Here is a 26,609-nt window from a genome sequence, read left to right as displayed (position 1 = left end):
ACCCATGGCAGTATTTGAATAATAGCCCTTCAGTCCATGGGATTAAAATGATTTCTAAACTTGTTTTTTTAATCTACATTCCCAAGAATGCTTAAGAAAGATCTTAGTGCTAATTTCTTTCACTTAAACAATGTGTAGGGAGATGAGGACAATTACGAGCCTTTGTAGTGCCAAGGTATACACTCTATACACAAGTAAGATACCAGCTTTGACTTGGCTTATTGTTTGCATTTGGCCATTCCAGATAGGACTGAAGGGTCTGAGGCTTTGCTGAAGATACACATTATTGAATTTGCTGTGTTCTGTGGGGAGAAAAAGCCTTTCCTCTTTTTGCGTTTACTATCAAATAAATGCATAGCAGTGCATGTTGGGTTAGGTGCGTTGCAATAGCAAAATGGTCATAAGAACAGCCCCACTGGATCAGGCCATAGGCCCATCTAGTCCAGCTTCCTGTATCTCACAGTGGCCCACCAAATGCCCCAGGGAGCACACCAGATAACAAGAGACCTCATCCTGGTGCCCCCCCTTGCATCTGGCATTCTGACATAGCCCATTTCTAAAATCAGAAGGTTGCACATATACGTCATGGCTTGTACCCCGTAATGGATTTTTCCTCCAGAAACATGTCCAATCCCCCTTTAAAGGCGTCCAGGCCAGACGCCATCACCACATCCTGTGGCAAGGAGTTCCACAGACCAACCACACGTTGAGTAAAGAAATATTTTCTTTTGTTTGTTCTAACTCTCCCAACACTCAATTTTAGTGGATGTCCCCTGGTTTGGTGTTACGTGAGAGTGTAAAGAGCATCTCCCTATCCACTCTTTCCATCCCCTGCATAATTTTGTATATCTCAATCATGTCTCCCCTCAGGCGCCTCTTTTCTAGGCTGAAGAGGCCCAAACGCCATAGCCTTTCCTCATAAGGAAGGTGCCCCAGCCCCGTAATCATTTTAGTCGCTCTCTTTTGCACCTTTTCCATTTCCACTATGTCTTTTTTTGAGATGTGGCAACCAGAACTGGATATAATACTCCAGGTGTGGCCTTAACATCGATTTGTACAGCGGCAGTATAATATTAGCTGTTTTGTTCTCAATACTTTTCCGTAGAATAAACCGAATAGAATAAACTGTCATAGAATAAACTGCGTTTTCAGGGAGTCCCAAGTGAAGAATTAGATTAACTAGGAAACTGACTATAATAGGTGAGTAGAGATTCCTGCTAACCTGCTCTTTGACATAATTCAGCTCAATAGCCAAAAGCAACGCGGAGCATTTTCAGGCTGCCTGTGCAGCAACAGATAATTATCATACCATACTGATGTTTTGATTGTTGGCTTTACTTGTTGACTAAGCAAAATAGCATCGATACTTGCTTTGAAATATGTATGTTTTGACACAACAAGAATAGAAATTGGAACTGAGTATCCAGTGTGGTGAAAGGAAGAAAACAAGTTTGATATGAAGGGAGAATGTATGTCCCCCACTTCCTTCATAGAAAAATTGAGAGCATCAGTCATTTTACCCCAAGAAACTGGAGCAAGTTTAGAACTGGAAGATGCAGAAAATTGCATTAAAGAAATGAACTGCATCGTACTGAGTGTTCAAGAGCATAAGATCAGTTATTTGCAATGGGCATTGCTATATTCAAGAAAATTAGATGCAGTTACTGTTCGTACGAGATTTCTGCTGATGCAGACAGTGGTCCTCAATTTCTGCACTCAACAGGTAGTATCCAGAGTTTCAACACATTGTTGACACTGTGCCCTTTTGTCATCCATTCTCACGACATGACCAAGCCAACGCAGGCGTCTCTGTTTCAGCAGTGCATACATGCTAGGGATCTCCTCTATGGAGAACTCGTGCAAGGAAAGCGCCCTACAGGTAGACCACAGCTGCGATACAAGGACATCTGCAAGAGGGATCTGAAGGCCTTAGGAGTGGACCTCAACAGGTGGGAAACCCTGGCCTCTGAGTGGCCCGCTTGGAGGCAGGCTGTGCAGCATGGCCTTTCCCAGTTTGAAGAGACACTTGGCCAAAAGTCTGAGGCAAAGAAGGAAGGCCCACAGCCAGGGAGACAGACCAGGGACACACTACACTTGCTCCCAGCGTGGAAGGGATTGTCACTCCCGAATCGGCTTTTTCAGCCACACTAGACGCTGTGCCAGAACCACCATCCAGAGCACGATACCATAGTCTTCCAAGACTGAAGGTTGCCAACAGGGGGCCCTTTTGTCAATGTGACAGCACTGGGTGTTATCTATTGTTTTTGGAAATGAAAAACTTTTCATTATGAAACATTTTCCATCTCACACCTCTGTTTTTATGATTTGGGAACCAGAGTTGGATGAATGAGAGAAATGTAGGGAAGGGTGTGAATTACTGGTTTTGGATTTAGAATTGCAAGAAGCAACTACTGGGACAAATCTAGAAGACGGGGGGGATGCTTGTCTTCCCATCACAACATAACCTAATCTGACTTAATTTCCCTTTCTCTTGTATTTAGCATTTAAACATTTTTGGTTAAACATTTTGGACCCTATCTGGTGTAAAGATTATAGGAAAGTTTTTTGTTGCAATCACTGTTACCCCTTGATTTTAAAATGGTCATAGCAGGTGAGACAATCTCTCTGGAGTTCGATTTGGAGAATTCTATAGAAAGTCTCTTCAGGCCACCAGTTGTCAGTCCTTAACTCAGGATAGGAATAATGCTTATACAGTATTTGAAAAGTCTAATATCTCAAATCATATGAGCACAGCAGTTCCTGACTGTATTGGTAGGACACCAGCAACTACTTCCTGTTCTTGCCTCACAGCACAGTTGTGCTTGCAAGAGCAGTTAATATAACTATGGCACATAGAGGCCATTGTCCTCTCAGCCCCCGTTATATGCCCAACCTATCTGCTAATACTCAGTGTTTCTTGGGTATTTTCTCACATGATTTACAGATATAAAATTTGCAGGTATAATTTCTTAGTGTTACAACTTTCAAAACCAGTTCTAGGCTCACAAAAATAGTTTGTAAAATCTCTGTGGACCATGTCTAACAACTGAGGTGCAAAACTTTTTTGTAATCTGTGAAAAGCAGCTAAACTTTTTAATAGCCACAGTTCAGATGTTCTTGTAGCCCCAGAGTATTTGTAAAGCATTTTTTATTCCTGTGTGTCATGCTGCAGTGTTGGATTTGGTAATTTTTATTCCAGGATTAAGATCCTTCCAGCCCTCTAGCTATAACCTAGAACAGTACTGCTTGAACCCCGCCCAGGTGCCGGATCTGGGGTTTGGATGAACCCATCTGCCCAATGAGCAGATCTTTCCATTCTGCTCCTACGCAGCTTGTTGCCTGGGTAGACCTGGGCACCAGGACACTCTGGGCAGTGGTGTCTGCCTGGACATCCTTTCGCACAGCCTTCTGGGACACTGGGCAACAGATGTGACTGCCCAGAGCATCCTGGTGCCCAGGTGTACCCAGGCAAGGAGCCATGCGAGGGTGGAACAGAATGCTGTGATCTGGATGAGGATCGCATTCCGGGTGCATAGTGGTTGCGAGTCTGGGCACTGCTGACCTAAAATTTTAATGTGTGATAACTGGCTCAATTTATTTGCACTGCACAGAGACCATAAACTGATAAAGTAGTAGTTTAAGTGACTGCTTTCCCTATACAGCAAATTTTTCTCATTCAGTTCATTGCTGTATTCATACATTTGTCAGTTAAAGAATTAATGTAATCATTTATAGCTAAATTCTTAATAACCAATTAAAGCGATCTCCCACAACCCATTAGAGGTTTTTTAAAATTAAAAAGTAGGAAAACCATCAATGCATTTACATTTTTCAGTACAGGCTATCTTTTCCATATATTAATAAAGGGGCAGCCATGAATTTACTTGAATACGAATCCTAGTGTATGCAAAACAAACTTGTTGTAATTCAGTATACAATAGCATAGTTGGATGTCTTGCCATAAAGCTGAAGCGCTAACTGAATAAACACAGTGTGGGGGCATGTGTATGTGTGAGAGGTATTTTGTACAATGCAAGGTTGGTTCATGCTTTTACAGTCCAATCTTATGCCAGTTAGCATTGGCAGAACAGGCATGTGCACTTGTTGCAAACGTGCCATAAGGCACATTGTGGCAGCATGGAGGCCTGGCAGCAAGGTCTGCACCAGCCTGCCACCCCCACTCTAAGGCCTGTGTCCACTGGAGCAAGTAGGCTCTCTGAGTATGGAGGTGGCTGCAGCTACTGCTGCATTCTGTCCCCTCTCCCGGGCCTGAAAGCATAACATGAGGCAGCCTGAATTTGCACCAGTGATACTGCTGGTGTGGATCCAAGTGGCCCCATAGAGGGCTAATGTCATAGAGGACAAATGTCACCCTGAGCAGACTCACAACAGCCTCTGTTCTTGTGCTGGATGCAATGTAGGCTGCACCAGCCCTGCTGGATTACAGCACGGGACTATTGTTAGGTTTGGGCTGTTAATGTAATAAAATGAGTTGAGCGTTCTTTTTCCTTTAAAATTTTCACTTTAAAATACTGGCTTCTCTAGTAGTTCTTGTCTGCATAAAATTAAAGCAGACAAGATGGAAACAGGTGTTTGTATAGGCCACTAAACTCTGGAGTTGTGAATAAGGTTGCAAGTAGTGCTTCCCCATGTTCAGCTCCAGTTCTCTTGTCCCTTCTGTGCTTTTTTTGTATGCTGAAACAGCTCCTGTGGCTCTTATGTGGAAATACCAGAGATTGAACTTTGGACTGTGTGCATACAAAGCATGTGTTTTAGCCATTGAGATACAGGCCATTTCCAAAGCTCAGGATCAAATAGCCCTATATTAAGAATTCATTTGTTGCACAGAAATGTTAAATTAACCCTATATTGAGTTCTCTTTCCTGTAATCATTACACTAATATCCAGAATGTTACTATAGAAGCTAAAAATCAAAGTACAGGTCCAGCCTTGTTACACACTGATTTTTATACACAAATTTGACTAAACAGGAATGGCCACTGCAAATGAGAAGGAATGTGCTGATCCCAGGAGAAGGTGAAAAATGCATCCCTTTAAAATCGGTTTAAAAAAAAACTGAACAGTTCTTTAACAATAGCCTCCTTAATGAGAGAGAGACAGAGAGAGGACAGCTGGCTGACAATCCATCAATCCTTCTCTCTCCAGGCGGCCTCTCCCTTTCCCCTGAGCAGGTGAAACAAAGGTGATCACTTTGCATTGGTGAACGGAGGGGCTGAGAGAAGTGCCTTTCTAAGCACTTGGAGGAGGACTGATTGATGATTGTCTTTTTAGGGAACTTTGTTTTTTAAATTGATTTGCTATAGTGCATTTTTTTGCCATCCTGTGAGTGCTTGGAGAGGAACCCACACAAATAATGAGGCTCAATCTGTACATATTTACTACTTGGATAAATTTTATTTTGACCTAAAACTTTTCAAGGTGGCTTATAAAAAAAAATTGCATTGAATTATCTGATTTTTCCCTCTGCTGCAACTAGGTAGAATAGTAGCAGACAGATGCAAGTGACAGATGCAGTTGTAGGAAGGAAGGAGCCAGATAATAGTTTGCCTCAGCCAGGCTGAGGGAGAGAGTCCAATTCTTCTCCCCTCCCCCAAAGCTCTCTGAGGGGCCAGATAGCCATCATCTCAGGCAGGTCAGTGAAGGGGTCTGACTTTCTTGAGCACTGCCAACCTCATTAAAATCATTACATTTTTAATCCAGTACCTTTCTTAGGCTTGCAAACAATAAATCTGGCTTTGTTAAAAACAAAGCAGGTTAAAATGGAAGGTCCAACGATAACTGACCAGCTTACAAATGCAAACTGATATCTTTGTTTCTGGTGCAAGCACTAATGACCTACATGTAGATGACTGTATCTAAATTTCAGACTAGATTTTTGCCAAATTATTTGAGTCTTTTTCAATACTCTATTGTACAAAAATTTTATTAAGAAATTGTAGGACGTTTAAAGTGATGGTTTCTTGAGCTGGAGTAAAGAAAAGAGACAGTAGCATGGAGTTTAGTTTCCTGTTTCCTGATCAGTAATAATATTATGCACTTCTTTCATCTTTTATCAGAAGTTGTCCGTGCGCATCTGAAATGGAGAGTGTCTTAGTGCAGTGGTTCTCAGACCTCTTAGCGGTGGGACCCACTTTCAGAATGACAATCTGTTGGGATCCATTGGAAGTGATGTCATGGCCAGAAATGCCATGATTCTGGCTTTTAGGCTTCAAACCTAAGCTGAGATCAGCCAAAGATCCCATTCCATAATGCACTTGTGCTGTGATTTTGTATAGCTCAGAATTCAAACATTCCTCGGAAGTCAAAACACAACACGGATCCTTCTCCAACCACAAAATCCTCACCACTCTTTAGCATCCCATCTTTCCACATATTCAGGGTAAAGCACCATGCCTTTCCCAGCAGAAATCCACCCTGCTCAGCAGTTCTGTAACTTGTATTTTCACCTCTGTATTTTCAGTGAGTGCTAAACTAGGTGCTATGCAACTCACCTGAAATTGGCTTGCGAGTCACCTAGTGGGTCCTGATCCACAATTTGAGAAATGCAGGATCTGGCAACTGAAATGCTTGATTTGGTAAATTCTTTGCTTGACTAACACAGTGTGCTATAAAGGAATGGCTCTTGGCAGACTATTCAGAAGCTACAGTAGTGAAAATGCAGTAGTGGGGTTAGCTATAGAAGGCACATCAAACTATGTTGAAAAAACACTTCACTAGTTGCTGCCTCACTTCTGAGCACAATTCAAGATTGTGGCATTAAAGTGGTGAGGGGAAAGGCAACGCATTTTTGTTTAGAGACTTCCTGTAGTACTCTGGTTAGTAGTGGTCATGAATTGAGTTAGGGATAATGAGGATAATCTTGAAGGTTTGTGAGAGTGAGGGTGGTAACCTAAAATTTTCTCAAATACAAGCTGTTCTTTTCTAGACTAGAAAACTGAAAGATCTTTTGTATTGGTGATAATGTGACATGCATATTGGAGTGGGAAACAAGGCATCATTTTGTTGGGGCAGTTGATGAGAGAGCCCCTTTGAGACAGGCCTTATATTTATATTTTGTGAGTTGAGTCTATTTAATTGGAGATTCAAATTGCTGTGCAGCAGTTCCATTTGTGTGTCATTAGTTTGTAAATAAACTCCTACTTCAGTGAATGTTTCCTAAATCACTGTGTTCATTCAAGTGTTGCTCTCCTCAGAGTATGACTGTAATGTGTGCTTCCTCTTGCATTTGCTGCTGCCATGTCCTTGGATGCCCTTTTCTGCTGCTTTTGCCCTTTCATATTCACCTACTATTATACTATCTGCATATAGCCCTTCTTTGTCTGTGCCACTGAACCAGCTTTTTCAAAGCTGGAGCTCTTTAAATTAAATTAAATTAAGTACTCTTTAAATTAAATTAAGTACTTGTGATGGGTGAGTTTGAGAGAAGGTGGCTTTGGTGTATTATCCTGTCCTCAGGTAGCTGATGATAAGAGGGGAAACTTTTGTTGCATAATACATCACCTGTCCTCAGACCACTGTTGAGAAAGGAGTGGCTCCATGTTGAACATCCCTTATTTCTAGTTATCCATTGGCCAAGCCTGATATACGTTGTTTTTTTACAGGGTGGAGTACATAGACATGTATGTGTGTGTTCTGCAGTCTAGCAAATGCTACAGTGGTCTGGTAACCAAAGTGGATGGGAATGGGACTGTTCTCTGCTTTCTGTTTTGACCAGCAGTTGTCACTCAGCCTAGCTTGCATGGGTTGAGGGAGCAGCCAAATGACCTAGTGACAGTATTGTACTTGTGTATAAGATTTGTAACATATGATCAGTATGTTCAAATGGAAGAACTTGGGAATGGGATAAAAGTCTCTTATGAATTCCTTGGCTGGCTGTAAACATCCTTGCTTTTGAAGTGAACATACTTTACAGGGCTTCTCATGCACCTAAATGTTGATGATTTACAGACCTGCATATTGTTTTCTTAAAGCAACAATCTAACAATTTTCTGTTACCCCATAGATGTTTTGCCATTAGCCTGTGTTGCAGTTGCACTCCTCTTTTTATTTAGTTTGGTCATACTCAACTGTTCTGAGCTGTAGTTATCAGTGCTTAAGTGTGTGATTACTATAGCCAATTGAGGATTCAGAATCTTCTGAATAATTGATAGTATCTAGAGATCAGTTTCTAGAGCAGTGAAACTACAGAACAGTGAAAGTTAATCTCAATCTTGATTAAGACAATATGGCTCTGATATTGGTCCTCTTGATTTCAATTTCTCCTAACTACACAGCTTTCTTATGTGACCAGCAGGTGGCAGTGATCTACAAAATTACAACTGGTATTGTGTTAAATGAAATGTTAAGTAATTGAGCAGACTATCCTCAACCAAGAAAGTGATTTTCATGCATACTTGAGTAACTAGGGATGATGTGGAAACAGGTTTACATCTGAACTAACTGCAAAACAGCATATGCTGCTAGTTCATATTATATCTTGAGTGGGAATGTGGATTGGATACAAGATCCTTTTCTTTGAATTATGGGGTAGATCTGGAATTTCTGAAAAGCTAAGCAAAATCAATCCTACTCACTGTCAGTGCAACAGACTAAACCTGTTTTGCTATTGTCACTGAAAGTCACAGTCAAAGTCACTGAAGCCTATTGTCATAGACTGGTCTGGTTAGCACTTCGTTGCCACTCTTGCACATGTTTATATGTACTGCAAAGTGCATTTGCAGTATAAATGCTATATTGGGTTGTATGTACAGATAGGGACACTTACATGAAGAAGTATGCACAGATAGTATCCATCTCCTGCTACTGTGTGTGTCATGTTATGTCTTGACACCATTAAATCAGTTACCAGTGTCTCAATATATTATATAAAAGCCTTACAGTTGATAGAACCTGTTGTGAATATCTGTTCAGAGCAGCAAGTGAAGTATGGTCACCGTAGTAGTGAGAATTAGCTTTGTAAAAGTTACCTGCCAACAGAAATTTTTGCCCATCCTCTTAAGTGGTGGCAGTGACAGTGGTAATGTTTTATTTATTCTGTTACCAGCTGGCTGTTTTTAATCTGCTTTTCTTGGTTATTCTGCCTTTTGTTTTGTTTTATGTATGTTTTTTTTTTATTATGTTTAACTTTCTTGTAAACCGCCTCATATGCCAGGTTCTTAGCCTGGGGAAAGGTGGTATATAAATCTTCTATATAAAAAACAGGGCTAAAAATAATACTCTTGACACCAGCATGGCTTCAGCTATATGGCCACATTGGTGAGCAGTGTTAAGTGCAGAGTTGATATTTACCAGTTGCCTATGTGGTCCTGGTAGCGTCATTTCCCAACACACTCTAAAGAGCTGGCTGCTGGGGAAGTTAGCCCTTCAAGTACTGATAAAAGTAAGTAGAGGAAAATCTCACCAATGCTACTTGCTGGTCCATCTGTTTTAGTTTGCCAGTAATGACCAGGCAGGTACTTAATACCAACTTTGTAGTAAAAGTTGAGTTAGTTTTATGAATGTACACTAACAGTCTTGATAGTCCTATCATTTTCATAACGCAAATAGAAAATCTAAATTTTTCTATGAACATGGGAGCTTGCTAGTTCCTAGGAGATGGTGCTTACAGATGGGCAGCCCAATCCTGAGCTGCCCGCGGCGTCCAGGCTCAGTGGCACTGAGAAGGGCTGCCGCCGGATACTGTGCCTCCTGGGTTACCGCAGGAGGCTCCTCAGGAGAAGGGGACTTCCGTCCCCTTCCCCCGAGTAAGGTAAGCAGCCCCGCAATGGGCCTGCTCACTTTACTGCTGACCAAAAGGTTGGCGGTAAGGTAAAGGCACTCGTGTAGATGCAGCCGTACACAAGCACCTTGGATCCTGCAGAGCAGAGCTCCCCTGCCTCCAGCCCACCCCCTGGCACACCTCTCCCCGCCCTCTCTCCACCCTCCTGCTGGCCTCCCCCCTCCCCGGAATACCTCTTCCCCGTCCCTGCCTGCAGTGCTGCTGCTGTTGCAGGTGGTGGAAGGAGAATAACCAGATTGAAGGGAGGTTTCTGTTTGTATAGTTTTGTTCTCTTTTTTCCATTTGAAGTTGCACATATTGTGTGTTAAGTGTTTTTTTGCCTAAACCTAGTTTCTTTTCTTTCCCTTTTAGCAATGGCACCAGCATGATATCATTGATCATTCCCCCCAAAGACCAGATCTCACGAGTAGCAAAAATGTTAGCTGATGAGTTTGGTACAGCGTCAAACATTAAGTCCCGAGTCAATCGCCTTTCAGTCCTCGGAGCTATTACATCTGTACAGCAACGACTAAAACTTTATAACAAAGGTAAAGGTTCTGCTGGTTGCACTGTGTCTATTTTGACTTGTGCTTCAACGTCTTCTAAGATTCCACCCTATGTTCTTTACAGTACCTCCAAATGGTCTGGTTGTTTACTGTGGAACAATTGTGACAGAAGAAGGAAAAGAAAAGAAAGTGAACATTGACTTTGAACCTTTCAAACCAATAAATACATCATTGTATTTGTGTGATAATAAATTCCATACAGAGGTAAGAGCCTTGTGTTTTTATCTAAATTGTTGCTTTGGTGATATACAACGTGATATGTTTTTGTAACCAATTTACTTTGCTCATGATTTGTAATGGACTTCACTAGAAGAATAACTTAGTGCTAATTGTGCACAAACAGCAACAACTATGGTTTTCTGTCCAAAAATCTGGATTTCTAATTCTATATGCATATAAGAATACAAAACAGGAACATTTATTTGCAACCAAGCGCCCAAACTGTCCTAGAAGCAAGAGCTGATTATGTAATGAGGATTGTTTCTGTGAGACAGGACATAAATGTGCATTTTGTTTTGTAGGCAGACATGCACATACTGTGAGAACTAAGCAAATTGTAGGCTCCCTCAGTGGTCCCAGGATAGCTCAATCTTTGCTTGTGGAAAACTGCTCTTCTTGATAGCAGGCAGGATTGCATTAATTATAGCTTAATAGCTATAGAACAGCTATAATAGAATAGCTCTGAGGAGGAACTCCCCCTTTGCTTCCCCAGACTGGGCTTGCCCAGGTAGCAGATTGCAGGGTCTGAAACTTAGCTCCTTCTTTGCTTTCTTGAATATTTTTTCTAGTTAGCTCCCTTCCTCTCATCTTGGATAGGGTATTGGGGAAAGTAGTTCCCTTCAACTTGCCTGGAGAAACTTCCCCAAGAAGGAAACCCAACCCAAACTGAGCCTGGGGAAGGGACAAGGACCTTTACCTTTGTCTCAGCCACTTGTTTCACCCCACTCCCACCAGCAACAGGGAAGGCTGAGGCTTCAAATCCTCTGAATAGCCCCACCCACCCATGGCAGTGAAAACTTTGGCCTTGCTGCTTTTGTGGCCCTGAATAAAGAAGGCAGTGCCTGGATCACTTAAAGCCCTGCTTTGGTGCGTGATACAATTTATCAGCACAGACTAGCCCTACACCTCTAACTGGGGCTGTGGGCTGTAATGTCCAGGTCAGTATGTATTCCCCCCAACTGAGGTCCAACTGATTTCAAAGGTGGTACAAAAATCCTTAACCCGGGGGAAGGGGTCATAACCCAGCTACAAATCCTGCATCTAGCCATGGCCTACTTTTGGGGAGTAAATGCCTCAGACATGAGAGTGGCAGTTCCATTTCAAAGATGCTGAGCAGGCTAGGCTGGGTTTTAAAGCCCCTTTCCCCTATCTAGGGATTCTCTTCCCATTTATACACCCTGCCTCTGTTGCTAGTTTTGACTCACGGTTGTTTAACTTCCTTTTGTCCCAATCTGGTCCATCCCAGTGAGGGGATTTGGCATGCCCTGGATGTTTGTAGGGCTCTGAGGTTTTTACCTGTCTGGGATTCAGGTTTTTAGGAAGTCCAAGAGCATGTTTTGTTTCATTTAAACCTTCTAAATTAGGTTGTAGGATTTGTCCTACTATGATCTAATCCAGATGGTTTAGGGCATTCATTGAGCTGGCCTATTCAACCTGGTGGAAAGAGGCTTCCTCAAGGATTAGGGCATATTCTGAGGGGAACAGCAGCATTGGCGGCTTATTGCGGTTGTCCTATCCCAAAAACTGTGTGTAGTGTGGTGACCTGCAGGTCAGTGTACACCTTACCAAGCACCTCAAAATATATGTCTTTGGGAGGTGGTTGTTAAATGTGATGCGTGGGGCTGTTGTGTAGTTCCCACCTTAAAGGATGTACTGCTTGGAATATCCCATGTGCAAAGACTGAGCCACCTTGGAATCACCAGAGCATGGTGTTTCCTGTGCCTTGCCTGTGAATTCTCCTCTTTCATATTTCCAGGGTAGTTCAGTCTACCTGCCCCGGTAGAATCAAGGAGCACACACTTGGGTATGTTGGTTTGGGAGAGCTCATAGCCTGAGGCATGGACTTAGGCAGTGCAAGTCCTGTAGGTTTTCTGTAGTAGGATATGTTGTCTATATAGGTTTCTTTCAGATTTCATGATGGATTTGTTACTGTGACTACTTAAGGGGCTCCTGCTGCTCAGTCCTTTTGGGGCAGAAGGGGAGACCCCCCCCCCATTAGAGTTGTTAGAAACATAAGAACAGTCCCACTGGATCAGGCCATAGACCCATCTAGTCCAGCTTCCTGTATCTCACAGCAGCCCAACAAATGCCCCAGGGAGCACACCAGACAACAAACACAACCTGCCTCCTGGTGCCCTCCCTTGCATCCAACATTTTGACATAACCCAGTTCTAAAATCAGGAGGTTGCACATACACATCATGGCTTGTACCCCGTAATGGATTTTTCCTCCAGAAACCTGTCCAATCCCCGTTTAAAGGCATCTAGGCCAGATACTGTCACCATATCCTGTGGCAAGGAGTTCCACAGACCAACCACATGCTGAGTAAAGAAATATTTTCTTTTGTCTGTCCTTACTCTCCCAATACTCAATTTTACTGGCTGTCCCCTGGTTTGGTGTTATGTGAGAGTGTAAAGAGCATCTCTCTATCCACTTTATCCTTCCCATGCATAATTTTGTATGTCTCAATCATATCCCTCCTCAGGCGCCTCTTTTCTAGGCTGAAGATGCCCAAACATCATAGCTTTTCCTCATAAGGAAGGTGCCCCAGCCCAGCAATCATCTTAGTCACTCCGTTATGCACCTTTTCATTTCCACTATGTCCTTTTTGAGATGTGGTGACCAGAACTGGACACAATACTCCAGGTGTAGCCTTACCATCGATTTGTACAGTGGCATTATAATATTAACTGTTTTGTTCTCAATACCTTTTCTAATGACCCCAAGCATAGAATTGGCCTTCTTCACTGCTGCCGCACATTGGGTCGACACTTTCATTGAGCTGTCCACCACCACCCCAAGATCTCTCTCCTGATCTGTCACAGGCAGCTCAGAACCCATTAGCCTATATGTGAAGTTTTGATTTTTTGCCCCAGTGTGCATGACTTTACACTTGCTTACATTGAAACGCATCTGCCTATTCGCTGCCCGTTCTGCCAGTTTGTAGAGAACCTTCTGGAGCTCCTCACAATCACTTCTGGTCTTCACCACTCGGAAACATGTGACTGTCTGCTGCCAGGTGGAGGATTTTCTTGAATTCTGAAACATAACCACCCTGAAGCCACTGAAGAGAATTCCAGGTTTTTTTCCATTGTTAAAGAGAGTAAAGGTCACCCAAGTAGGATTGAGAACTGTTCCGGTGAGAAAATGTAATCTTCTAGGATTACAGATTGATTTATCAGTCCCTGCCTTCTAAGCCCATAACGGTAGATAAAATTATCAGGTGTGTCATCTATAATGCTTAATCTTGAAAGCAGAAATTTCCCATAGGTTTTTATAAAGATTTGTGTCTTAACCTGTTCGCAAAGGTTGAACCACCATTGGAAACCGTGTTCTACTTGTGCAAGGAATTCTTGCATGAGCTGAATGCTCTGGGAATGGAACAAGTTCTCACAACACCCCATGCTCCACAGTACAGTTCCAAGAAAAGTAATCCAATTCAAAATTGGTTCCCAACTTTACTCCAGAATCATCTTGCACTAATGAATTGTTCATTTGAACAGTCTGAACTGCTTGTGCAAACAGTGTAGGAGAGAGCCGCAAGATCGTGGCTTTTCTAGTTTGAGGGGGTGGGGACATTTCGAAGAGAGAAGAAAATGTATAAAGGAGCTGCCCAAGGCTTGATCTTGGCTCTTTTTCTTAGCACTATATTTTTCAAGTTGCTTGTAGAAAATATTCTTTCAGCTGCCTGTCTCCCATCCCTTGTTTCCAAATGCCTTAGCTATCATTTGATTGTCCTCTCTTCAATATTTGCTCCATTCTATCCCTCGCTACCCTTACATATTATAATCTGAACCAATTTGGCAGCACCTTTCTAGCAAACTTAAAGAAATGCTGCATGTTGAGCAGCAAGTAACAATCCATTTAGACAGTTTGCATTGATGGCAGTTCAGATTCTAAATCAGGGGTGCTCAGTAAGTCGATCGCGATCTACCAGTTGATCGCCAGGCAAGATGAGTAGATTGCAGGCTTCTCTCCCGTCCACGCATTCCTGGAGTGAGCCCCGCCCTGGGTTTCCCTGTTTTTGCACTGGTCTGTATAGAGATCTGCTCCCCCCCCCCCAGTTGTATTGGAATCCAGGAAGATCTGGTGAGGAGGTAGATGTGGTGTCAGCAGTGGCCCCTTTAAGGGTAAGGCCTGGGCATCCAGCAGAGTGTGCTGCACAGCTGCAGCCACTTGAAGGCAATAGGGCCTTCAGGGATATAAGAGCACCTGAGGCAGGAAGGGCTCCACTTATTTATGTGAGTCAGCCTTTTCCTACAGGAAGATCATTAAGTCCAAGTACCATTCCACCATGACTGATGAACATTTGGAAGTGTGCTTGAGGCTGTCAGCAGCTACTATCTGGACTATGCCTCCTTGGCTGATTCACTTCAGTGCAAGTCATCAAAGTAAACTCAAGTAATTACAAAAAATGTTTATAGTTAATTATGTTGTGTTGTGCAATATTGGCTCATGCGGTTATGCAAGGTACACCAACATACATTGTACACATAAATGTTATATGTTATGATGGCGTGAACATTGTAAAAAAAAACTCTGGTAGATCTCCAGGCCTTGCTGGGTTTCAAAGTAGCTCTCGAGCCAAAAAAGTGTGAGCACCCCTGTTCTAAATGAATCTAGCTAATGGTGGGGTGTTTTTAATGAACTTGGGCTGAGACAGAAGAGATACTTGAGGTTTGAAGACTGAAATGGATCAACTAATTTCTTCAGGAGAACGTCCAGCTTGCTAATTCTAGATTACCAGCAGTGTCTGTTCTAGTGGCTGTCTGCTGGTATTCATTTGCATCTTTTAGATTGTGAGCCCTTTTGGGACAGGGAGCCATTTAGTTATTTGATTTTTCTCTGTAAACCGCTTTGTGAACTTTTAGTTGAAAAGCGGTATATAAATACTTTTAATAATAAAAATAATAATAATGGATGGGTTGTATAGACATTCTATTTGATTGTCGTTGGTTCTGTTAACATCAGCGTCTGTTGTGTTGACTTTCAGGCCCTTACAGCGCTATTGTCCGACGACAGCAAGTTTGGTTTTATTGTAATAGATGGTAGTGGTGCACTTTTTGGAACTCTTCAAGGAAATACTAGAGAGGTGCTGCACAAGTTCACAGTGGATCTCCCAAAGAAACATGGTAATGTAGAGAAATACCCCAATGATCATAAAGGGTAGATGAAAGGGAGAAGGATAAGGTTTGGGGATGATGATGTAAAAGAATACTTGCGAAGTAATTCTGTGATTGGGGTGGTGGAGACTACAAGCCTAAACATTGTCTTGAATATGTTCTCTGACTGCAGTACAGTTACACTGTACATAGATGAGGATACTGTGGAATAATTAAGGATAAATGGGCTTTGACACCAAATACAAGTTTTTAACAAAGAGTCTTGACTGCAAGCTTAGTGCTGCACTGTTGTATGAGAGCCGGTAAGTTTCTGCTGAGCAAGAAATTGTACCAAGAGAAGCAAAAATGAGACATTCAAGCAGTTCAGTGAACTTAGTTTCAGAATACTTATTTCTCTGCGTGTAGGGGAGAATTCTACTTTTGCTGCAGTTGTGTTGCTGCTGTACAGCACTGTGTAGAATATAAGCAACTTGCTTAATTTTTTTTATTTTACTGAAGATTGATCTGTACTTAAAGGACTTTAGCCACAATTCAGCACAGATGTAGACATGCTTAGGTCTCTTGAAATAAACAGGGTAGCTTACTCACAGAAAGTGCCTCTGCCTAATTTTTGATAATGTCCCCCTAGCTTCCAGGTGTGGTTCATGGCAGGGAGTGAGAAAGATCTTCTTGTGCATGTCTAGATGTAATCCAGTTTTTCTGGGCTGGATTGTAACTTGCTCTCTACAAGGTGAAATTAACATAACCAATTACTATTTTGTCCATGTACTATTTTATGATCATGAAATGTAGAGATGTTTATTTCTTCTAACATAGGTTTACAGCCTAAGTCTTACTGAACACAACGGGCTTAGAGTCAAATATAGGTGGGGCCTCCGTATCCAGATGATCCCCCTGACCCACAATGAGCCAGACTTGGCCTAACCTGAACCCTTTGAAGGCAACCAGAGCTGCACTCTGGTTGCCTCTGGAGGGCTTTCTGAAACTTCCGTCTGCCCACAGCCTCTGCAGGCTTCAGAATGGCTGTTATGGCCCCAAAAATGTTGCTGCCAGTTTCTCTTAGGAAACTGTTTGACGTCCACAGGCAGATGTGTATGGCCTCTGTGGGCTTCAGAAAGCACTACAGAGGTGACCGGAGCACAGTTCTGGTCACCTTCAGAGGATTTAAAGGACCGAAACAGCGGATTTGCTTATCTGGTTTTCAGTATCTGCGGAGATCCAAAAATGCATCCCCCATGGATACAGTGGTCTCACCTGTAACACTGTTTTCAAACACCTCTAAATAGAAGCTTAACTGTATGTGAGGAGCCCCTTCCATAATTTTCAAACAGTGCAGTTGTAGACATAACTGCTGAAACATGCCTGTGAATTTTAATATGGGAGCTTGTGCATGAAACTTGGCCATGGTCTAACAAACTTGTGGCTCATGGAGTTAAAAGAGAGGGAAGGATATCTAACTCTTCATTTCACTAGGGGAGAGAGATTTGAAAACAAACACAGCTTTTTCAGCTTGGCAATATTTTTTATTCTCTTAAAGGAAGAGGAGGTCAATCTGCCTTGCGTTTTGCTCGTTTGAGAATGGAGAAGCGGCACAACTATGTACGGAAAGTAGCAGAAACGGCAGTACAGCTGTTCATTTCTGGTGACAAGGTGAACGTGGCTGGTCTTGTGTTAGCTGGATCAGCAGACTTCAAAACTGAACTAAGTCAATCAGACATGTTTGATCAGGTAAATGGAAGTGACCTTGTGCTGGTAGTATGTGGTTATGTAACAGATGTATGCCTAGTGCCTCTTCAGTAACCACTTGGTGTTGGTTCTTCAGTGCATAGACATATTAGGTTTATAAAATGGGAAATCAGTAACTCTGAGAAGGGGGAAACAAAGAAGCTGTACAAGCATTGAAATCCTACTTCTTGACCACCAGAATAATTTGGACAATCTTCCACTGGACTCAGTATCCACATAATTTTGCTCGCATTTGCATTCACTGAACAACTAGGAGATCTAATATTGGAATAATGGTAAACGACCACGGTTTACTAGGCAGGATTTCGGTTTCTTTCTCAAGTGAAAAGCTAGGTGTGTTAGCAATCCAAATTCCCCTGAATTTGATATGGGGGGAGCACCTGCTATCTTCAGACATAGTGTCAGCATTAATGTCTGAGGTTCTGAATTTACTTCCAACATTGTAACATTTTTCAGCCTCTTAATTTAGCGTGTTTATATACTAATTCTTCTGACACTTGTGTTTTGTATTTATAGCGATTGCAGTCCAAAGTACTAAAGCTAGTAGACATCTCATATGGTGGTGAAAATGGATTCAATCAAGCAATTGAATTGTCCACTGAGGTCCTGTCTAATGTGAAATTCATTCAAGAAAAGAAACTAATAGGTATGAATGAAATAACAATCTAACCTTCCTATGCCACTTGCAATATAAATGTACAAAAATATAATATAAATGTACAAAAATGTTGGAATATAAGTATTGTGCATCAGTCATAGAAGGTACTTGTCAACATTGTCTCAATAGAAAATATTACTGACAAATGTGGCATCTTTTTTATTGGCTTAACAGGTAGCTTAAATTTCTGCAGTCGTCCAAGAAGCAAATTGGGCCTTGCTTTTAAGGGCATGGGATGGATATCAACCCTCAAACTGACAGTTTTGAAATTGCTTATGCCTATGAATGTTCTTGCTAAAAAAAAAACACCCTGTAGATTAAAGGTCCATCTACTGTAACATCCTGTTATTTCACAGTGACCAGCTAGATCAGGGATGTCAAATTCGTTTCATACTGAGGGTTGAATGGGATTCATGATGCCTGCTAAGGGTCGGAAGTGATGTTGTTAGGCAGGAAGTGATGTCATTAAACAATTCATAACCAAAAATAAGCACTTTTTCTCACTTAGGAATTCATTAACTGTAAATGACAGAAAACACGCAAATCTTTATCATAGTTCACAATATGGGAGAGCCCAATTTTTGTGGGGATTGCCCTTTTAGCAGTAACAGCTCAGCACTGCTTAGCATCTGAGGGCCAGATAAAGCTTCTGCCGGCCAATCCGGCCCCCAGGTCTTATGTTCGACACCCCTGAGCTAGATGGTTCTAGAAAGTTTGCAAGCATGATATAAAGACCACAGCTGCCACCCCTCCCCCCTGCTCTTACTGTCTAGCAGGTATTTGGAAGCATACTGCCTCTGGCAGTTCCATATAGCCATCATGGCTACAATCTCTGTTCTCTTATTCCATGGCTGAAAAGGTTAGTCAGGAGCCTTTGGTAAGGGACTTTGTAAGAAGCTTTTTCAATTATACAGGTTGAGCCTCATTATTCCTGGGTTCCTTTCCAAGTACTCAAGTGGATGACAAAAAAAGACACTATAGCAAATCAATTTAAAAAACAAGTTTCTTTGCTCCAGTGACTTAAAAACAGCCTTGCTAACTTTTGTGATGTAAGATAAGAGTCATTAAGAAGACACCAATGCAAAGTTATCACCTTTCTTTTTACATGCTCAGGGGGAAGGAAGGTGTCTGCTGGAGAGAGAAGGATTGATGGATTGTCAGCCAGCTGCCCCCTCTCTCTCATTAAGGAGGCTACTGTTACAGTTTTTTAAACTGATTTTAAAGGGGTGCATTTTTCCCCTTCTCCAGGGATCAGCACATTTCTTCTCATTTACAGGGGCCATTTGCGTTGAGTCAAATCTGTGTATAAAAAAATTCATGTATAAATAGGCTGGACCTGTATATGAGAATATATGTCCATCTTACAATTCAAAATTTTGAATGTATACAGTGGACCCTCAGTATCTTTGGGGATCCATTCCATCCATTTGAAATCCTGTGGATACCAAATTCTGCAAATGATGAAATCCACAGGGGAGACTGCATGGCACTGCAATTACTTACCGGGGGGTTGCACCCTTCCCTCCAGAGGTTGTTCATGGCTTCCCGGCCTTCTCAGAAGCCTTTTAGATGTTTGAAGGCACTTCCAGTTTGTACTAGTGAACCAGACGTTGCTGGCCTGAACCAGCAGTCTCCTGGCTCTATCCTGGAGGTCCTCTGAGGCCTTCCAGCAATGGGTTCAGCATCTGCTGTTGTTCGAATTTGCAGTTGCCAAGACCTACTAATAAGGAAGACCCACTGTATTGCTTGGACTGCATGTTCAAGCTTGGATGGTTTGTGTGGTGTCCTGTGTTTGTCCTCTGACACCTTGAGCATACACACTGAAAGCACCGTTATCTCTGTTTTGGTTTGCAAACAGGAAATAAACTTCTATCTAGTATTTGGGGGAGGGCATAATGGGCTCTAGAAGTGGAGAAACTTTCCAAAAAAGTCAAGTGGATTGATATGTAAGGCATTCTTTGATCGTATATATTCCTGTGTTCAGCTTTTCTTTCACTTAAGCTATCTTTCTGGTCACTAAAAACAGTCCAGGAAAATCTGTTCCCATGACCTTCTTGCTGCCCACAAAATGGAAGTATCATGTTGTCTTATCTCTGAATTGGGTCCAAGTAACACTTATTTGTTTTCTTTGAGCAGTGGCAACCTCATTGCTTCATTAGATGAGTTTGAGCACAGTTGTTTCTGTTCTCAAAACAGTAATGATAAATGTCATAGTCACTCCTGTCTGTTTTCTGGTTTATTCTAAATGTAGGCCGATACTTTGATGAAATCAGTCAGGACACGGGAAAGTACTGTTTTGGTGTTGAAGACACTCTAAAAGCCTTAGAAATGGGAGCAGTAGAGATCCTGATAGTGTATGAAAACCTGGATATAATGAGATACGTTCTCCATTGCCAAGGCACAGAAGGTATGCGGTTTCCCCTACCTAGGTAATTGAAGTGGTTTTGCTTTAGTAATGAACTCTTGCAGGGGGGGGTCTTCTGATGTTACTTTTTACATACTAGAGATGGTTCCTTAGACTAACTTAGATTAAGAAAGGATGCAAATGTTAAAAATAAGCAAGTTCTTTGAAACTCATCGGCCATCTGTTGCACTGATCACTGCTGCCTTTTCAACATTCCCATTTATCCATTCTAGAACTTAACAAATGTGTACTCATTATGAACTTGACTGTCCCTGACTTAACTTCTCGCATCTAGTTAGCCTTTCCTCACATCTGGCTCATGAAGACAACATCATAGTTGTTACTTATCTCTTCAGAACACAATTATTTTAATTTTTATTGATTGAATTCTTGATTTTGCACTAATCAGGAACTTGATGCATCTTAGTGTGGTTTGGGAAATGTTGTTCAGGCTCCTGTGCTTTTTTCTCTTCTCTCCCCCCCCCCCCACCCCAGAAGAGAAGATTCTGTATTTGACACCAGAACAAGAAAAAGATAAATCTCACTTCACAGATAAAGAGGTATTTTGAAAAGCTACATCCTTTCTTCCTTAGCTATGAAACAAATGAGGTGCCTGGAGCAAGTCTCTGTCTCTAAATAATATGCCTCACAGGTTCATTGTGAGGATAAAATGGAATGATTCATGTACTTCATGCTGAGCTCCATGGTGGAGGGCAGAATACTAATGTGATATATTAGTAGAAAGCTGTTGTGAAGAGCTCCATTGGCTGCTGGTTATTCTTCTAAAGATTCAAACATGTTATGCCAAGTGATTGTCCATTTGACTGCCTTGCATGGAATCTATAGTCTACCTTAGCAATACAGCAGAAGTGGGGGGAGTCTTTCAGAAACTCAGGATTTCAGAAACTCAGCACCCTTTTTGCTCACTTTCAAATACATGTGCTGTTACTCAATTCTTCTGTGACACAGAGCAGGGGTCTCCAAACCCCGGCCTGGGGGCCAGATGCGGCCCGTGGCAAGCCTCTATCTGGCCTGAGGCAAGCCCCTGAAACCCCTGGCCCACTTTGCCGAACATGACTGGAACTATGCTCTGGTTGCAACTGGAGGGTGTTCTAAGGGCTAGAGAGGTTGAATGAATGAGCCCATTCATTCATTTATTCATACATCTAAGTTCTATCTCTAATTTTTTTATATTTTTTTTCTGCACTCAAAACTGTGCCAGTCATTTGATGCGGCCCTCTGGCCAAAAAGTTTGGAGACCCCCGATATAGAGGAACTTGAGCTGCTTGTTAAAGTAATTGCCAGCAGAGTGAGGACCAGCCTAGCAACCCTGGTGCACCTTCCACTGCTGTCCCATGCCCTCAAGAAATGCATCAGTTCAGGCCCTGCTGCTATTTCTGAGAGCTTGCACTGGTGGACTTAGGCTAAATTACCTTAGGCCCAATTGGTTTGCAAGTTGCCAAAGGAAATGGGCCTAATTGACCTGTGCGCCCTAGACTGTTCTCTAAGTAAGCAGATCTAGCTGAAGAGTTACCCCTCAAGAAACTTAAAATGTATTGCTTCTGTAAAGGAGATACACTGGCATTTTATCAGAGAAAGGAAAGTGGATATGAGGAAAGGAGTAATTTTTCATTATTTTATTGTAGTTCATTTTGAGTACTTAATGGTCTGAACTGCAGACCAGAGAGAGAGAGAGCCCATAGGGAGACTAAAAATTATGGTTTGGTTGAGCACACTTGTTGCTGAAATGAGGCCTGTGCATCTAGATGAGGGACTATAAGCTTTGAATATTTGTTAGTTGTGCATGTTGGGTGGAAAACAGTATAATAATTCAGCAAGGTTACTGTGATCCTAGTGCAGTAAAAAGAAAGTTAGCATGTGAGCTGTAGCCTGCAGAACATAGCATTATTTAATTGCTTCAATTTTCCTCTTCTCTAGACTGGACAAGAACACGAGCTGATAGAAAGCATGCCTCTCCTTGAGTGGTTTGCTAACAATTACAAGAAATTTGGAGCTACTTTGGAAATCGTGACAGACAAGTCACAGGAAGGATCTCAGTTTGTGAAAGGATTTGGAGGAATTGGAGGTAACATGGCAGAGTACACAATTCGTTTTTTCACTAGATTTTCCATCAACTTATTGTAAATATATCTGTGTTTCTGCCAGGCAGGATAATTTCTGTATCTGTGTTTATGCCAGGCAGGATAATTTTATTGTTATTCTAGAGTTCATGTGATCTGTTAAGTGTCAGCCACTTCTGCTTTGCCCTGGCAAATGACTCAGCAATACCATATTTGTATCTAGAGGATATTTGCAGTTTGGTGGTTAAAAATCTGTCCCTTTTTTTATCTAGAATATTTCAGTTTTCTGAGGTGATGCCCAACAGTGGTGGTTATCGGTTTCTTGTAAGATTTTGCCAAACTGTAGGTCACAAATATTAAAAGACCATCTAAATATCAGTTTGTAAAAGTGTTTTATTTTTGAGCTTATTTGCCTCATACACAGTATGTCAGACCTTTATCAGGTGGATATCTTGAATAGTCTTTTGATACATGCTCAAATGTTCTAATGTTTTCAGGACACTCTTGGAGTAAGTGCTATGTGTAATCGGCTTGTCTGCTTAGGGAGAGAGAAAAACAAAGTGGTGGTAGGAAGAGAATAAGATTCTCAACAGATTCTGTTGTTGAGGAGAATTGCTCATGTTAGGTGTTAGAGGTGGCTGTTGGAGGAAGTCAGTGTGGACAATGCAAGAATGGTCTTCAAAAAGACTGTTAGCAGTGTGGGATATTCATTACCCCAGAATTTCAACCTGGTAATACAGTTCTGTCCAGCATTTTATCCAAAGTTTGTGGGGTGGGATCCTTCTTAAATAAGAGTTGTAGAGCCAAAACATGTATTTTCTTCAATGAAATAAAGTGTTGGAAAGGACTTTTAGAATAGGCAGCATGTTTTTGTATTCACATTCCTACTGGAGAGAGCTGCGTGAATCAAAACCATTCAGTATAAGTGATGTCTTATTCAGCATTAGAGTATGAGAAGTTTTGTGCCAAGTCTTTTATATAATGGGAGGTGATTATAATATCTTCCTTCTGACATTTATTTCTTCAGGTATCTTGCGGTACCGAGTAGACTTCCAGGGAATGGAATACCAAGGAGGAGATGATGAATTTTTTGACCTTGATGACTACTAGGTAGTCGACCTGGGTCTGGCAAACTGTGCCTCACCCCTCCAGCATCCAACCCAAGGAGAAAACTCACAATGGAAAACAAAACAGATCCCTGCCTTAGAATTGGAGTATTTCCAGAACTTTATCCAGAAACACCGGGTTTAAAAAAGCAAGCAAGCAAGCCCTACTGATTTGTCATAGTGTCAGTACAGCAGCAATCTACTAAGTTTCTATAATGCCATTCTGGACTAATTTAAAAAAAAAAATCCCAGTTTTTACTTTTACTTAATGGTGAAATTGGTTGCTCTTGTATTTTATGAAAATGATTTTTTTAACCTTCATGCTACATTAACTGCTGTAAACCTTCATTTGAAAAAAATTAATAGAAAGATTATACTGGTTTGTTTCGTATTTTGATTGGAGACAATTTATTGCTGCGTTTTGCAGTGACATGACCCATTTACATGGCGTTCTTGGCTTAGACTGCAGAAGAAGAACCTTAGGGAGATGATGTTCCATTGTTCTTTGTCTACAGTGGTGGAAAGTAATAAGGAATTGAGTTCTGTGGCATGCCAGCTTGAAAGGTGTGACTTGCACATTCAGAAAGTCTGGGAAGTTCACCCATTTTTGTCCTTAGACTGTAAAAGCACTGCTTGTATAAATTGGGAAGTATGTTTAATAGCAGTTCAAATGCCAGGGTCTCGGCAGGCTTCATGGGGGTTTGAGTTGTGTGGCCTTCATTCTTCCCTCTTGTCAGTCAATAAACAGTTTCCACAAGCAAGCTAATACTATTTATGCTTGGCTCTGTTCTTTCTGGGGTTTGGGGCTTTTAGGTTTTTTGTTTTTTGCTTTGGGAGACTGCATAAGATGCCTTGGTGGATCAGCAAGTCAAAATTTCACAAATTGCTTTAAATGCAAGTAGAAAAATGTGACTGACTTAAAACCTTGGCACTGGTTGCTGTGAAGCATCTGTAGAAATTGGTAAGTTGGATTTTTGTAGAAGCTTGGCGCCAAAGGTTCACTTTCAACACTGTGGCATAGCACATGCAAGGCAGATAGCTGAACTTTCCTGCATTTCCCTGGGACTGGCTGGTTTTCTAAAGGATACTCTATTTTAGTGCCTAGCTCTATTCACCTTTCCCATTTGTATTGGTCAGAAGCTCCCCAACTTGCAAATTTTGCATATCGTTCCAGTAATCCTGTCTCACTTGAATTTGAAGGGAGAGTTTGTCTTAACTAAGCCTTCTCATCACAGTGTATTAAGAGGTCCAAAATGACTTTCTGTCGATGTGAGCAATAGAATTTGTATCTTTTTATAACTTTGCAAGCAGGCTATGTTTGCAGTTGTCCACTAGAAGTGATCACATTGGGTAGTGTCTCTTACAGAAGCCCTCTGTGAGTCTGGTTATGCAATTTGACTTGTGGAACGCCTGATCACAAGCATCCTGGTGCTCTTCGAAGCAGTACACTTTGATTTTGCCATTGTAAATGGGTCTGCTGTGACATGACAAGAGCAGAAAAATTGGGTGTAAATTTACATTTTTGAATATACTGCTTGTTTCACATTTAGGGTATGCAGCTCCTTTTTTTGTAGTTTTATTTTTACTATTTAAGTTTGGAAATGATGCCAAATTTTTGTATCTCTTCAATCAATGTGTTATCTCTGGTGATATATATTGCATTATATATTGATGTATATATCAATATATATTGATATGTATTACACTTACACAAACACATTAAAAGGGTGAGAATCCTAGCCTTTTACATACTACGTAGCCTCTTCAGAGCGCTCCCAAGCAGTGATATCTTGGTGTTGTGATGTACAGAAATGGAGAAGAGTATTAAACCATATTTAAGAATATATCCTGGATTCCTGATTTTATTTTACTTGGGGGAGGGTTGACAGCATTGGCTGTCGTCAATTTCAAATCATTCTTAGCAGAGCAGATATTCTAACAGATAACTGGCACCTGATCCTAAACATACACCAACATATCTGTCTGTCTGAATCAGTGGTGGAGTAAACACCAACAAATGGCTTGCTTCTGAATTCAGCACCTAAAGGCTGAATTTTAATCTCTTCAGCAAATGTTCCTTTGCTGCTTAGCCCTCATAACTGAAGAACAATCTCTCAAGTACACATCTTGCTAAGTGGACTCTTGCCCATGAATTCTTATGCGACGTTAAATTGCTTTGTCTTGAAGGCTCTTCAAGAGGCGCTTCAATAGCTATCCCTGTGGAATTGGTCACAAGGATGGAGCCTACAAGCTTCTTTGCAATGTTTTTCACTAGGTTTTAGTCATTATCATGATCTAGATCATATTGACATGTTCTTTTCAGATCCCCTGCCTGTTAGCAATATTAGTCAGGCCACAAGAATTTAAATAGATAATTGGATTTGGCACAGAAGCACAGTCCATCTTGTAATTACCTTTTTCTGTGCTTTCCCAAGTGACTGAACAGACTCACTTAACAGGCAATAAGCTCTGTGCCCTGTGATCATATACTGCATAGCCTTTTCCATGCAAGCGACTCTGACTTCTAGTAGGATATGTAGAAATCTGTAGCCACAGATGTAGTTAGTTAAGCCCTATGTAAGCTTCTGTCTCAGTGGCCATTTTTTCTCCATGTGAATTAGATTGTGTGCTGTTAGGCATAAGGGGAAAAAGTATCATATTATGCAGGAATATTGAGGATTAGGATGCTTGGGTGAGAGAGATGGTTCTGGAGTTAGGAGTGGGGCTTAAGTAGCACAGCCCAGATTACTTGAAGGAGGCTCTGAAGCAGGGGGCCTGAGAAACATTGGTGGATGAGTCAAAATCAGCAAGGAGTTAGGAGTGAGGAAAATATTTTGCAGAAAACTACAACACAATGGAGTCAATGGCATGTATCAATACTAGGGTGTGTGAAGGTAAGATCTTCTATTGCAAGTCTTTTTTTCCCCT

The 26,609-nt window shown here is 41.6% G+C and overlaps 1 protein-coding gene across 1 annotated transcript in view; it reads left to right on the top strand.

Moving 5' to 3' along the window:
* ETF1 (eukaryotic translation termination factor 1) overlaps positions 1-25,525 on the top strand; it is a 30,302-nt gene extending 4,777 nt beyond the window's left edge. The window contains exons 3-11 of the mRNA XM_066639354.1: positions 10,151-10,326; positions 10,409-10,548; positions 15,557-15,695; positions 17,224-17,414; positions 17,949-18,078; positions 20,342-20,497; positions 20,990-21,054; positions 22,433-22,580; positions 23,603-25,525. Coding sequence (XP_066495451.1) covers positions 10,151-10,326; positions 10,409-10,548; positions 15,557-15,695; positions 17,224-17,414; positions 17,949-18,078; positions 20,342-20,497; positions 20,990-21,054; positions 22,433-22,580; positions 23,603-23,685 — 1,228 coding nt within the window. The 3' untranslated portion in view covers positions 23,686-25,525. The remainder of the gene's footprint in view (positions 1-10,150; positions 10,327-10,408; positions 10,549-15,556; positions 15,696-17,223; positions 17,415-17,948; positions 18,079-20,341; positions 20,498-20,989; positions 21,055-22,432; positions 22,581-23,602) is intronic.
* The last annotated feature ends 1,084 nt before the right edge of the window (positions 25,526-26,609 follow it).

Source organism: Tiliqua scincoides, chromosome 1 (genome assembly GCF_035046505.1).
Source record: "Tiliqua scincoides isolate rTilSci1 chromosome 1, rTilSci1.hap2, whole genome shotgun sequence".
Taxonomy (NCBI): Eukaryota; Metazoa; Chordata; class Lepidosauria; order Squamata; family Scincidae; genus Tiliqua; species Tiliqua scincoides.
This window is presented reverse-complemented; position numbering and strand designations above follow the sequence as displayed.